The sequence below is a fragment of the Magnolia sinica genome, chromosome 13 (assembly GCF_029962835.1).
Source record: "Magnolia sinica isolate HGM2019 chromosome 13, MsV1, whole genome shotgun sequence".
Lineage (NCBI taxonomy): Eukaryota > Viridiplantae > Streptophyta > Magnoliopsida > Magnoliales > Magnoliaceae > Magnolia > Magnolia sinica.
In genome coordinates this window covers 9826227-9840448 of record NC_080585.1, presented here as the reverse complement: position 1 = coordinate 9840448, position 14222 = coordinate 9826227, and the positions used below count along the sequence as shown (strand labels likewise).

At 40.8% G+C, this 14222-nt stretch overlaps 1 protein-coding gene across 1 annotated transcript; it reads left to right on the top strand.

The window, feature by feature from the left end:
- The first annotated feature begins 801 nt into the window (after positions 1–801).
- Positions 802–12144, top strand: LOC131222744 (glycine dehydrogenase (decarboxylating), mitochondrial-like). The gene is made up of 15 exons (XM_058217921.1): positions 802–2277; positions 2788–3033; positions 3132–3209; positions 3963–4063; positions 4145–4340; positions 4434–4559; positions 4683–4868; positions 6278–6391; positions 6546–6698; positions 9373–9561; positions 9891–9968; positions 10070–10195; positions 10288–10386; positions 10625–10742; positions 11911–12144. Exons 1-15 carry the CDS (start codon positions 1069–1071, stop codon positions 12003–12005), a joined length of 3114 nt encoding a protein of 1037 aa, XP_058073904.1. The 5' UTR covers positions 802–1068; the 3' UTR covers positions 12006–12144.
- Positions 12145–14222: the final 2078 nt, after the last annotated feature.

Genomic DNA, 14222 nt, shown 5'->3' with positions numbered 1-14222 from the left:
GATGGTGGAATGGGAGTGGCCAATCCGTTCCCGTATCGGAGGGGTCACTGTCGAATCCGAGTCCTACGTTATCATTACTCTTGGTAAAAAGGCGCGTTCGATGAATCCTCATGCCTCTTCGGAGTGCCGATTCGGTCGGGGTAACAGCATCTTCGGTCAGCCATGACTATATGGCCCACCTTTAAGGTATGTGTTGTATATCCACACCGTCCATCTGTTTTGACAGATAATCAGAAATTACCCAGAAAATGAAACAGATCAAAATCTAAGGTAAACCATCCCACGGGAACAGTGGGGGATGAGCGTCCAAGATTTCCTAGATCCTACCGTAACACTTATTTTTCATCCAACCCGTTGAAAATGTAACACAGTCGTAGAAGAAAGGAAAGTAAAAAAATACTATTTTGATTCAAAACTTTGGTAGCCCACAACAAGTTTTTAATAATCATTTACAACTGTTTCCTATGGCATGATCTATGTAGTCCATACCCTAAAATGATCTGAAAAAACCGATGAACGGTGTGGATATACAAAAAATACATTAAAGTGGCCCACAGTAACGACCGCACCGAACTCGGTGTTACCCCGACCTGACCGAATCCACTCCCGCGTTTTCATTCCCAGCTGATACAACGAATTTCGCTGAGAAAGGGTAAAATGGTAAAAAAGAAAATAAAGAAAAACGCAAACATGTGAGAGATTGAGAGAAAACGATACGCCGTATGTGGAATCCCAACATTCCTCTTTTCTTGAAATTCTAAATCTCAAATCAGAAAAAGTAAAAATCCCAAAAAAATGCTCGAAAATTCCACCCGCTGAAATTCCATCCATTCTTCTCTGCTTTGTGGAAACCAGATTTCAGGCTCACGCTCCCGCCACGTCATCCCTCACTCGTCCGTTTCCTCACGGGTGCGCACGCTTCTTAACGTGCGCACTCCTCACCCACCCCCTTCACCAGATCCACAGCTCAGCTGTATAAAGCACTAGTCTCTCCTACGACTCCCCCTCTAACCAAACGGTGCGCATTCTCTTAACCTGCGCACCTCTCCCAAATCTACTCTTCCACAGATGGAGCGAGCTCGGCGACTCGCGAACCGGGCGATTCTCCGACGACTCATCACCGAGTCGAAGCCTCGCCCGCAAGCCTTCCCTCCGCCGCGCTATATATCTTCCCTCTCCCCCTCCATTCTCTCCGACCTCCTGCAGCACCACCAGAGGAATGCGGGACCACCGAAATCTCCCTCCAGTTCACAAACCCGATCCATCTCGGTCGAATCACTCAAGCCATCCGACACCTTCCAGCGCCGCCACAACTCGGCCACACTCGATGAACAGTCCAAAATGTCCGAGTCGTGTGGATACCCCACTCTCGATTCCCTGATCGACGCCACCGTCCCGAAATCGATCCGGATCTCGCCGATGAAGTTCGGGAAATTCGATGCTGGATTGACCGAAAGCCAGATGATTGCGCATATGCAGTCGCTGGCGGCGCAGAACAAGGTATTCAAATCCTACATTGGGATGGGATACTACGGCACTTACGCCCCTGCGGTGATCCTGCGGAACATCCTGGAGAATCCGGGGTGGTACACGCAGTACACGCCATACCAGGCGGAGATCGCGCAAGGCCGGCTCGAATCCCTTCTCAATTTCCAGACGATGATTTCTGACCTGACTGGATTGCCCATGTCGAATGCGTCCCTCCTCGATGAAGGGACTGCGGCGGCCGAGGCGATGGCGATGTGTAACAACATCCAGAGAAGCAAGAAGAAGACGTTCCTGATCTCGACCAACTGCCATCCACAGACAATTGATGTCTGTAAGACGAGAGCCGGCGGGTTCGATCTCAAGGTGGTGACCGCCGATTTGAAGGATTTTAATTACAGCTCGAATGATGTTTGCGGGGTCCTCGTGCAGTATCCGGGGACCGAAGGGGAGGTGTTGGATTATGGAGAGTTCATAAAGAATGCGCATGCGAAAGGGGTGAAAGTTGTTATGGCAACAGATCTTTTGGCACTGACAGTGTTGAGGCCACCGGGTGAATTCGGTGCAGATATTGTTGTGGGATCTGCTCAGAGGTTTGGCGTGCCGATGGGGTATGGTGGGCCGCATGCAGCATTCTTGGCCACTTCACAGGAGTATAAAAGGATGATGCCGGGGAGGATTATTGGAGTTAGTGTTGATTCGTCAGGGAAGCCTGCTCTTCGTATGGCAATGCAGACGAGGGAGCAGCATATCCGGCGGGACAAGGCCACCAGCAACATCTGCACTGCTCAGGTTTTTCCCCTGATTTCTTCAATAATTTTCTTCTCAATATAGGGAGTTTTTGTTTGAGAAATGCTTTTATGAAGGGTGCTTTGTAGAATTCTTTGAAGTGCAATCTCCATAGTGCATGTAGGAAGCTTGAATCAGGACCATGACCATTCATCTGATGGGCCACTATTTGGATGGGCCATAGCCCGACAATACCAGTGATCGCTGATCAGACAATCCTGACCATCTGATCTTTGTGGATTTAGCCTGTTGAATTATCGCTATTGTTCATTTTTTGCTCAACTTTGAGCTAACCTCTAGATTGCAGCCAGTCATACAATGGTCCCCATAATCCAATTCCCTTGATCTACCGGTTATGGCCTATCTACATGATGGCCTAGAAAATCAACAGTCATGATCATCGTCGCAGGTTCCACATGTATGACCGGTGCACTTCATAGAACTCCATGAAGTGTTCATCATAATACCATCCATACTTCTCGTTATTTTGATTGAGTTTAGATGCTTGTGTAGGCCTTGCTTGCAAATATGTCTGCAATGTATGCGGTGTATCATGGTCCTGAAGGCCTCAAAACGATTGCCGAGCGCACTCACGGTCTTGCTGGGACTTTTGCGCATGGGTTGAAGAAACTTGGAACAGTGGATGTCCAAGGGCTTCCCTTCTTTGACACAGTGAAGGTCAAGTGTGCTGATTCGTGGGCGATTGCAGATGCTGCTTATAAAAGTGAGATCAACCTTAGGATTGTAGATTCAAATACGGTATGTGATCATAACCAATCACCATAAATCAGTAAATCTGGTTTTTGACATAGTATTATCAAGGTTTGGCATTAAGACTCCCAGTGCTAGCCTTTCAGGTTACTGTCTCCTTCGATGAAACTACGACCTTAGAGGATGTGGACAAGCTTTTCAAAGTATTTGCTTGTGGAAAACCTGTGAGTATCTCTTTGCTGATTCTAGCCATTCCAAGGATAAAAAACTGAGGATCATGCATTCTAGGAAATTGATTTACAGTGTTGACGCTGCGTATGTGTTTTATGATATGCTGATGATTTTGTTTTTCGGCTGAATATGTGTGAAATATCAGAAGAAAGAGAAGGCATGGTCAGAAATAAGAAAATTGTAACAATTAGTAAGCGGTTTTCATAACACAAATGAAATAAAATTAAGTGTGAAAGAATGAAGTATGAGACTTCGATAGTTTTTGTCTTTTGTATTTTCTATGAATGCATTTGTGGACATTTTGCAAGTCTGTTTTGTAACTTCCATTGCTTATCTAACTTCAGAATGGGTTATTTTGTAACTCTCTACCTTTGCGACAAGTTGTTACTAGAAAGTAAGAGGTAAGAATTAGCGAGATGTAAGAGTCGGAACTTCCATTAACATTTTGGTGGGTCTAGATCAGGATTGTTCAAAACCTTGTCCTCTTTCAAAATTTGAAAAAAAAAGAAGAAGAAGAAAGTGCATCATATGAGTCATACACTGCTCATCTTATGCATGTTCATTTCATCAATCATGATTACTGAACTAGCATAGGCTGATGGCAGATACTATTATGAATTGCATCCCCTAAAAAGTGGTGTTTATCTGAGAGTCGTTGCACACATGTATACTGTAATCTGTGATTCAATATCATGCATTTGAGTGATTCTCCTATTCAATCTGTATGATCTGATTATGATTCTCAGGTGAATTTTACCGCTGAATCTATTGCATCAGAGGTCCAATCTACAATCCCAAGTGGCCTTGTAAGGGAGAGCCCATATTTAACCCACCCGATTTTCAATATGTATGACCCCTTTCGGCAATCTCGCTATTCTTGCCAATTACATTTTATAAGTTCTAACACTTGGTTGCTTCTTTCTTTAAGGTACCACACAGAGCATGAGCTACTCAGATACATTCATCGGCTACAATCGAAAGATCTCTCTTTATGCCATAGCATGATTCCTTTGGGCTCCTGCACAATGAAACTGAATGCAACGGTGGAGATGATGCCAGTGACTTGGCCCAGCTTCGCGAACATGCACCCCTTTGCCCCCATTGAACAAGCTGCAGGTTACCAGGTATTACATTCTTCTGCACGGAACTGCTGATTCCTTCACACTCTTTTTTGTAAGCTGGGCACTGACAACCTTCATTTCATGTCTTTCTTATAGGAAATGTTCAAAGACTTGGGTGAACTATTGTGTACAATCACTGGATTCGACTCCTTCTCATTGCAACCCAATGCTGGTGCTGCTGGCGAGTATGCTGGGCTGATGGTTATTCGTGCATACCATTTGGTAGGTGATAAAACTTACAGAAGGGCAAGTTTTTTCTCATGTTCTTGCGGAAGAAACCTTTCAAGTCTCACCTGTTTACCCTAAAAAATCAGGATATTTATTGTCCAATTTTGAAAACTGTAGGCAAGAGGGGACAACCATCGAAATGTTTGCATCATACCTGTCTCAGCACACGGGACCAATCCTGCGAGTGCAGCTATGTGTGGAATGAAAATTGTCGCTGTTGGAACTGATTCAAAGGGAAACATCAACATTGAGGAGCTAAGAAAAGCGGCTGAAGCAAATAAAGACAATCTAGCTGCTCTTATGGTATGATTTCTGCATTTTAAGAATTCACGGGTATCTGCATTGCATCTGATATTGGAAATTGGTTTCCATTTTAATCTTTTTAATCTTTATCACTCTTCAATGGGCCTGATGAGGTGTGCATCGCTCTCTTATTCAGTTTCCTACACTGTCCTTGACCAGTCTGTTGACTTTTAGAGAAGCTTTTGTAGAAAACTAACATACCAGTGCTATTGTCAATGAGTTTTCTGTTTAGATGAATCCTGGACCATAGCTCTCTAGCAATAGGCAAGCATTCAATACCACATTATTTTATCAAACCATGAAAAATAGCAAATGTTTCGTGTGCATGTTTGATGCAGCCTAGTAGTGAATCCCATCAAAGCCAAGGAGTTGGCCCGCATATCTGTGCGACCAGAGATCTGGGCCCAAATTTTCCCTGATATTGCCCTGATGACGATTTTGGTCAATCTGTGGCTCCAAATGAATGGCAAACAGTTAGCGGGCGCCACATGTTACACAGTCAAACTGTGGGTCCACGAGCAGTTCATTGTGAATTAGCTCAGTCATGTGTTTTTGAACAAAATTTCTTTTAGAATTTTCATCGCTTATTTTGTTTGCCATTGTTCAGCTATCAAATAATGTCTCTATGATGTGAAATTGGTTCCGTTGGAAGCCTATTGAGTTAGCTTTCAAACGAGCTCAAATCAAGTAATTCTGACTGATTCAAGTGAGTTATAGCTGATTATTACGGAAGGATTGTGTGATTATGAAAGGATTTAGGGATATTTTAGTCATTTTTAATATTGTATCGAAATAAAAGTAATTATCAGGATAAAGGAGGGTTGCGTCAGGCTGACAGCTGGTATCAAACTCCCACCACAACTTTTATCATGAATCTTGACAATCTGATGTAGAAATAGATGGTCATGATTAAAGTAATGGATGGATAGGATTATACTGGGGGTTTCTTTTGCCAAAGTATATGAACATGTAAAGACTCTTTTTTGAATAGTTGAATAAAAATTAATTTTTTATGTAATGAGAGAGATTCTCTTGCTTTACAAGTGATTCATCAAAACCTCTGGTGTGTTATGCTCAATACAAGCTTGGTGTGATGCTATGCTGATAAAAGGTGGAATTCGTTTTGTCCGAATCATGCAATACTAATCACTATTGGCTGGTCTGATGCAATCAAACTTGTAAAATAAGATCTAAACCTATGATTCTAGTTTTTCTTTTTTCGAAACTATAGCATTTATTTGTTATCAAAGTATTGAGAATTTGAGATTTAGATTGTGGGCTGATTGGGACAATCCAATTATCCAACGGTCACCATCCTGCTTCAATGTTAATTTTGAAGAAAGCTGCTAATATTTATGTTGGAACAATCTCAAGTACATCCAAAACATTGATTTCTAGTGATTATTCAGGTCACATATCCTTCAACCCATGGAGTATACGAAGAAGGGATTGATGAGATATGCAAGATAATTCATGACAATGGGGGTCAAGTTTATATGGATGGAGCTAACATGAATGCACAGGTTTGTTTCCAATCTGTGTTCTTATAGAGTTCGTCTTGTGCCGTATGGTGGTTTATCTTTATTTCTTTCTTTTCTTTTCTTTTTTGAAAAATAGCAGACTGCATTAAATCTTCTACAGGTTTACATTCTATTTTGATGAGAATTCACTGCACAGGTGGGTCTAACAAGCCCGGGTTGGATTGGAGCAGATGTTTGCCATCTTAATCTTCACAAAACATTTTGCATCCCGCATGGTGGAGGTGGTCCTGGTATGGGACCCATTGGTGTGAAGAAACACTTGGCACCATTTCTACCCTCACATCCTGTGGTAAGATAATCTGTCAAACCAACATCTAATTCGCTAAAATCTTGATATTCTAATTTTGCCTTAGACATTGAATGTGTTTTGATGTGGTGTAGTATTTGTTGGGTGTGACTTAGGTATTTCTTTGAGCTAAAATAATATGATGGGCATGAACATGTACTATTCTTTTTCTTCAAACTCCCCAAATAATTTATTCTACAGAATATCTGCATTGTATTTTAGTTTGTAGGCAATGAGATTGAAGTTGATAGAAGTGCAACTATAAATTATGTGTGATTTACATCATGCAATTCTTAAGAAGGAGACTTGCAATGCTTGGTGATCCTTTGATTGATGAGTGAGTGTAACTTTTGAGTTTGGAAGAAGGTGATTTGGAGAATTTAGTTTCCACATTATGTGTGAGCCTTCGCCATGGATGATTGTTCAAGACCCAGGGTAAAAGAGGAAGGTTTATGTCTAATGTGCAGCTGACTGCAGAACTTTTGCAATCTATCATTTAAAAGCTAACCCAAGCTGGCCCCGAATTGCTGGGAGAAAGAGGCTAAGATGATGATTATGATGATGATGGTTGCCACACAATGTTCACATACTTGTACTTCCCACTCGAAGAGCACATGAGGGAAGGTTGTGTGCCAATGATAGCATTGTGCAATTTAGCTGTCCTGACATTTGTTTCGTGTTTCAAGGACTTGATTATGACTAATGTGCTAACTGCTAAGATGATGATTATGAATTCCTCTTTAGTTAATGGGGGCATCAGATCCATTTCGACAACCTTTTGAGTTTTCACTTTCACTAGGGATGGAGTAATGGTTTGGAGCTTCATGTCAACTAGAGAGTTGAAGGCAGAGACTTGAGACTTACGTCTAATCCCGTTGAACTGTCACAGTTGTTAACAAATGAAATATAAAGCCAGAAGTGGCCATGTGAGTCGCATTAATTCATTGATCACTCAGGTTATTATAGAAAGATTTGAAATGACTAACATGCTTCTGGTAAATAAAATAATAGTAGAAAAAGTTAACTACAGGAAATATATCTCTTTGGTTAGCTTTAGGCTTCCAAAATTCTTCTCTTCCTCTCCATTGCATCCGTTCTCTTGTATTCATTGCTCATGCGATAACAGTTTCTGCTATTCCTTGTACTTCTCCATGAGTTCCATTCTCTTCATATTTGCTGCCATTCTTCAATTTACTAATCTTATTCTTATCCAACTGTATTTCTGAATGCTTTGAAGAGAAGATAGAGCTCATAGGACTTCTAAGAATAGTCAGGTGTAAAAGACTCATAGATTTAAGACAATTTAGACCATATGGTTTTTATTTCTTAATTTAGACAACTTTCTAACGAGCGCAATTATACTTTGGAAAATTATCCTTTTTCAGTGACTTTTCATGTTGATTTGTAGACTGCGTAGGTTGGATTAGGAACAGCAATTTCAGGATTGTGAGGAAATCTAATATAGTTACGAACTTCCAATAGAAGTAAGTGCTTTTATATTAGGGTGTCAGCAAACTTTAAACTAGTGGAGAAATAAGTGAGTTCCCAATTACTATAGGCTTGCACCAGGAGTTGGCATTGAGCCCGTACCTTTTCGCATCAGTTATGGATGAGTTAACGAGGCATTTGCAAGAAGAGATTCCATGGTGTATATTGTTTGCGGATGATGAAGTTTTGATTGAAAAGATGATGGAGATCGTATACGCAAAGCTAGGTTTATAAAGGGGTTCTGAAGGATTTACAATTAGTCGGGACAAAAACAAAGCACATGGAGTGCAATTTTAGTAGCAATAGGACTGAAAACGAGGAATTAGTTAATATTGTAGACCAAGAAGTTTCCAAAATGACTACATTCAAAACCTTGGGTTGATAATTCATGAGAGTTTTATGCGATCGTCATGTACCACTCAAACTGAAAGGGAAATTTATAGGATTGTTACAAGACCAGCCATGCTTTATGTGACAAAATGTTGGGCAGAGAACAACATGTTCATAGGATAAGACTAAGAGTAGCTGAACTGAGGATGTTGAGATGGATGAGTAGCAAGACGAGGAAGGATAGAATTAGAAATGAATGCGTTTGAAGGAACTTAGGAGTAGCAACAATAGGTAATAAGATGAGGGGAAGTAGACATAGGTGGTTTGATCATGTGTAATGGACCAAGAACCGTGCTAGTTGGGAGTGAGTTGGTACATAATGAATGCTCTAAAAGGGCAAGGGGAAGGTCCAAAAGGATGTGGATGGAGGTAGTAAGAAAAGACTTGATGACCTGTGGTCTAACTGAAGGTATGGCCCTTGATAGAGTGGAATGGAAGAATAGGATTCATGTAGCTGGCCCTGGTTAATTGGGATAAGGGTTAGGTGAAGATGATGATATAAGGGTGTCTGCAAACTTTATTAAGCATGGCTATTCCATTATGTTTTTAGTTTAAGTGGACTTGCATGGTTTATGGGTGATATTTAGCTAGTCTATTAAATGGAAAGGTTATTTTGGCACGCTTAGTTCGGTCCCGAGTTGCTCTTATGGTCATATCAAACTTCAGCGAAATGCGTTTATCTTTAATTGCTTTTTGTGTTTTATATGTTCTGACTTCCGACATTGTGCGTGTTCTTAAAATCTGCCTATTTACTGCACCATCCAGGTTCTAACTACTTTATTGTTTTGCATCTTTTAAGGTGCCCACGGGTGGCATACCAGCCCCTGAGAAGTCCCAGCCGCTCGGTACTATTGCTGCTGCACCTTGGGGTTCAGCACTTATTTTACCCATCTCCTATTCATATATAGCCATGATGGGGTCCAAGGGACTCACTGAAGCTTCAAAGACTGCTATCTTGAATGCAAACTACATGGCGAAGCGTCTAGAGGTCTCCTGAATCTTCCTTCCAATTTAAAATTGCAATCCAGGGTTTTAAAATTAGACAGGTGCTAGTTTCTGGTCATACCATGGCTTCTTTGTAAAATATGGGTAATTTTGTCGTGTTACCACCCTAATAGAATAACCCATGACATGAAAATGATATACCGCTGTCTATTTAAACCATGGGTTTGACCAGGGTTTGGCATCTGTCTTTAGAAAGAAAAAAAAAAAGAGGAAATAATTATGATGTTTTGGAGCCTTCTTCTTCTGTAGGTTGAATTGTGGATCAGATCTTCATGTTGATTATTGTCTTTAATTATCATTTTGTTTCTGCAGAATCATTACCCCATACTTTTCCGTGGTGTCAATGGCACAGTCGCACATGAATTCATTGTCGACTTGAGGGGTTTTAAGGTGCTTCAAATGAAAACAGTTTTTATGGTTCTTATTCCTTCTCTTTTTATAATTTCCTTTTTAAATTCCTGCTACTAACTAAACTACACTTGTTTGTGCAGAATACAGCCGGTATAGAGCCTGAAGATGTTGCTAAGCGCCTGATTGATTATGGATTTCACGGCCCAACAATGTCGTGGCCAGTTCCAGGCACGCTTATGATTGAACCCACTGAAAGTGAAAGCAAGGTATACTCACAAAGGAACAGAGCTGTATTCCTTTGCCCCCTTTCCCTTTTCCCTGCTTCTAGTGTTGAAGGGTCTCTAATTTTCCATTGCAGGCAGAATTAGACAGGTTCTGTGATGCTCTTATATCAATTAGAGATGAAATTGCGCAGATTGAGAGTGGAAAAGCTGATATCAACAACAATGTCCTGAAGGTATATAGAAGCATTATTTATTTCCATATTGAAATCCATAGAGTTGTTATAACTAATAACTGTATACTAAGCTCTGTCTATTGATTTCCATGACATCTTACAATGCACTTTGTTGTGTATAGTTAGTATAGTACTGTGTATTTTATATATGTGTGTGTGTGTGTGTGTGTGTGTGTGTGTGTGTGTGTGTGTGTGTGAGATTCATGGAAGAGGGTAACCGAGATGAGCATGTGTGCAGGGGGCTCCTCATCCACTATCACTGCTCATGGGAGATGCGTGGACAAAACCATACTCAAGGGAATCTGCGGCCTTCCCTGCTGCCTGGCTCCGAGTTTCCAAGTTCTGGCCCAGTACAGGTATAGCTTACTTACCATCTAATACAACAGGTGTAGTTTCCAAGTTCTCATGGGATAAGGAAGTTGTCTTTACAATAGGGAATCTTAACCACTTGCTCCGGAGACGTGGAATGATCTGGCATTATTGACCAGACTGACCATCTGATTTTATGGTTGTCGGCCATGGGGACCACTGATCTTTGTTTGGGGCATTTTACCCATCTGATCATTCCTCATGGAATAATATCCATAGATTCTGCTTCTATGAACAATCAGTAATCTTACCCAGAAACTTAATTAAGGCCGAGTTTTTGATATCTGCTGTTCGAGTAGGAAGACAACTTTTGACATCTTATATGATTGCAAGCCACAACTGAAAGAGTGTCTTTTAATTGGCTTTTCCCTTCAAATCCATATGGAGAGATTATCTTAATCTTATTTTAGACACTTTTTCCTTGATGGTTTACCGGGAAGTAACTTGACAGGATGTGATTTTGGTGACATGGGAAGGAAGAATTACTTAGGTCAGAGGTTGTCAGTTATTGGTATACACGTCCCCATGAGATGCAAAAGTGGCCCTATACCTCTTTCATAGAAGAAGATTCTGTAAAGAGATGGGTGTGTGGGGTTAAGCAAACCTCTTCAAAGATTTCCTTCTTGTGAACAACTCATGGCCCTTTACCCATGAACATGACTGAATGCAGATAGTGAGTACAGAGAATCAGTACTCATGGCATCTCCACACCATTTAAAGATGCTTGTTAGTGAGAATATAGATAAATTTCAAAATCCAAAGCCAAAGGTTATTTGTAATGCCTGTTAAGATTTCCACCCAACATTTATTGATGGTCGATATGCACATTGGCACAAAACCTTCTCTCTATGCTCTTTCTTTACCTCTTTTTATTGGGGAGGGAAGATCAGGTGTCAGTTGACAGCACCACAAATTTCATTGTTTATCCGATTGGACGGTTGTCAGGTGTGCGGTCCGCCACCCAGCGACCTTCCAACTTGCCCCCAAATCTTGCGGTCAACCCACATTAGATGATACATCCTTTTTAATATCTGTAGATTTCAAGTATTCGAAAAACCCCATGTGCCCTTAAAGCCCCAAATCAATGGAATATAGAGGCATTCTAGGTTGATTCTTGTTTTGGATGCTAACGTAATATGTGGGTTTGTTGATCAGGGCGTGTGGACAATGTGTATGGTGACCGCAATCTCATCTGCACCCTTCTCCCAGCATCACAGGTTGTTGAAGAACAAGCTGCAGCTACTGCCTAGTCTCAGTAGCATTATGTTGTAATCTTTCAAGGCTGAAAGCCTTTTTTTTTTCTTCCTTTCATTATTGTATATATACTTTCATACTCTTTTTTATATTTTCGAAAAGCGCTGCTAAGGCGCTGGCATCCATTGATTGTTATCCATTTGAGTGCGTTTGGATGCACCAACAAGATGAATTTCGATTATAAGGCTCATTATTGGAGATATCCAAAGTGCAATTTCCTTAGCATTCATATCGTTGACCTGGGATCCAAATTGCAATTACATTGCTTTCCCACCAGAGGCATTTTCATCAGTTACTCTTGATTTAATGGAATGTTGACAATTCAATCCACCGTTCATCCAAATGCAGCTTTGATCTGTAAGTGGTGACGATGCTCTGCACAACTCATCTCACAAGGGTTCTCTTCCAACCAGAAAATGCAGAAACAGGTACAGGTGGATGGCTAGGATCTCTTCCAATCTAGAAGAGTTTTGGATTGCCCATCGGATCAATGATCTCGAATTGAACATGAGCCCCACTTGTGTGGAGAGGGTGCATCAGGACTCCTCAATTCCTCATTCAATAACTGTGTACTGTGCCACATTGCATTGAATCAGATTACCCAAGTTGGGCGCGGCTTCGGATACCTGTGGGGCACACCGTCCATCCGTTTTGACAGCTCATTTTAGGGCATGATCCCAAAATGTAGCAGATCCAAATATTTGGCGGACCACACCACAAGAAACAGTGGTGATTGAATACCTACCATTAAAAAAAAATTGGGGACCACCGTAATGTTTATTTGCCATCCAACCTTAGACCACACAAATATCAGCTTGTAACTAAATGCAACCACGAGCATTATAAGTTTTAGTGCTTTGAAACCACTGGCTTTTTTTCTATTAAAAAATTAAATGGGGAAAATACCTTTTTCACTTTTCATTGCTTAACCAAACATAATTAAAACATGGTAAGTCATAGTGCTCCCAGAACACTGAAAAAAAAAATATCACTTTTTAATGCACTTTGGTTAAAACATTAAATAGGAAAAGACCTTTTCCACTTTTCATTTTTTAACCAAACACAGTTAAAATATTACAAGTCATAGTGCTTCCAGACCATTGGAGCATTTCTTTTTAGAAAATAAGTAATTTTTTAGACTTTTTAAGTTATAAAACATTAAATAGGGAAAAACTTTTTTCACTTTTCATTGTTTAAACAAACATAGTTATATATATATATATATATATATATATATATATATATATGAGCATGATTTGGGCTCGAATATGCACAAAGGTCGAACAAGTAGGCCCATCTAGGTGGAACTCAGCATTAGGGGTGAAATTAAGGTGGGTTGAACCGGACCATACCTTGAGAGGATCCGACCTGACCCAAATTCCAACATAAACCCAACCCAAATTCCTTTATTCTCAATACAAAACAGTCCCAACCCAACCCATATTTGCTCAATTTTCCAACCCCATTGACCCTGAGTCCTTGACAACCTGACCAGAACTCAGGTTGGGTCAGTCAGTTTCAGATCAAACCGAACCTAAGTTGCAGCCTACTTAATATAGTGTTACAGGTGCAACTAGGCCAATCGGAGCCGGCTCTGTTCACGTTCCAGCCCATCCCATATGCAAAATACATGAGCCCAGTCCTACCATCTCTTTTTTTTTTATTATTAAAAGTGCTGGTTCGTCCATCTGGGTCAGATTAAGGGGACCCTGACCCCAAATTTTTTAAGAATCACGGCAGAATGTTGGACCCATACCAGCCCATTAAAACTCAGGTTGGGTCTGAGAGGGAACCAAGTAAAAGATAGCCGACCTGACCCAACTCATTTGTCATATGGGCTGGCGCTTGGGAGTTAAGAGTTAGGATTGAATTTTCACATGAATAATATTCTAAACCATTTAATTACTGATAATTATCAACTCAGATTGCAGGAGACCCATCAACCTTAGGGTTCGAAGAACTGCAGCCATGGGTTGCACTTGTACAAACTGAAAACCCATTTTACCTTGCATACTCTGGTCCAGCAACATCTAAGCAATTTGCTAAGCCCAACAGAATATAATACCATGCCCACCTTCTGGGATGATTCTAAACGCAATCTAGTCATATTCGGACCCATCATGAATGGGAATTAAAAATGTTCCCCAATTGATTATCCTAGCCGTTAAAAAATGATTCCCAACTAATGATCCTAACTGTCAGTTGCTACAGGC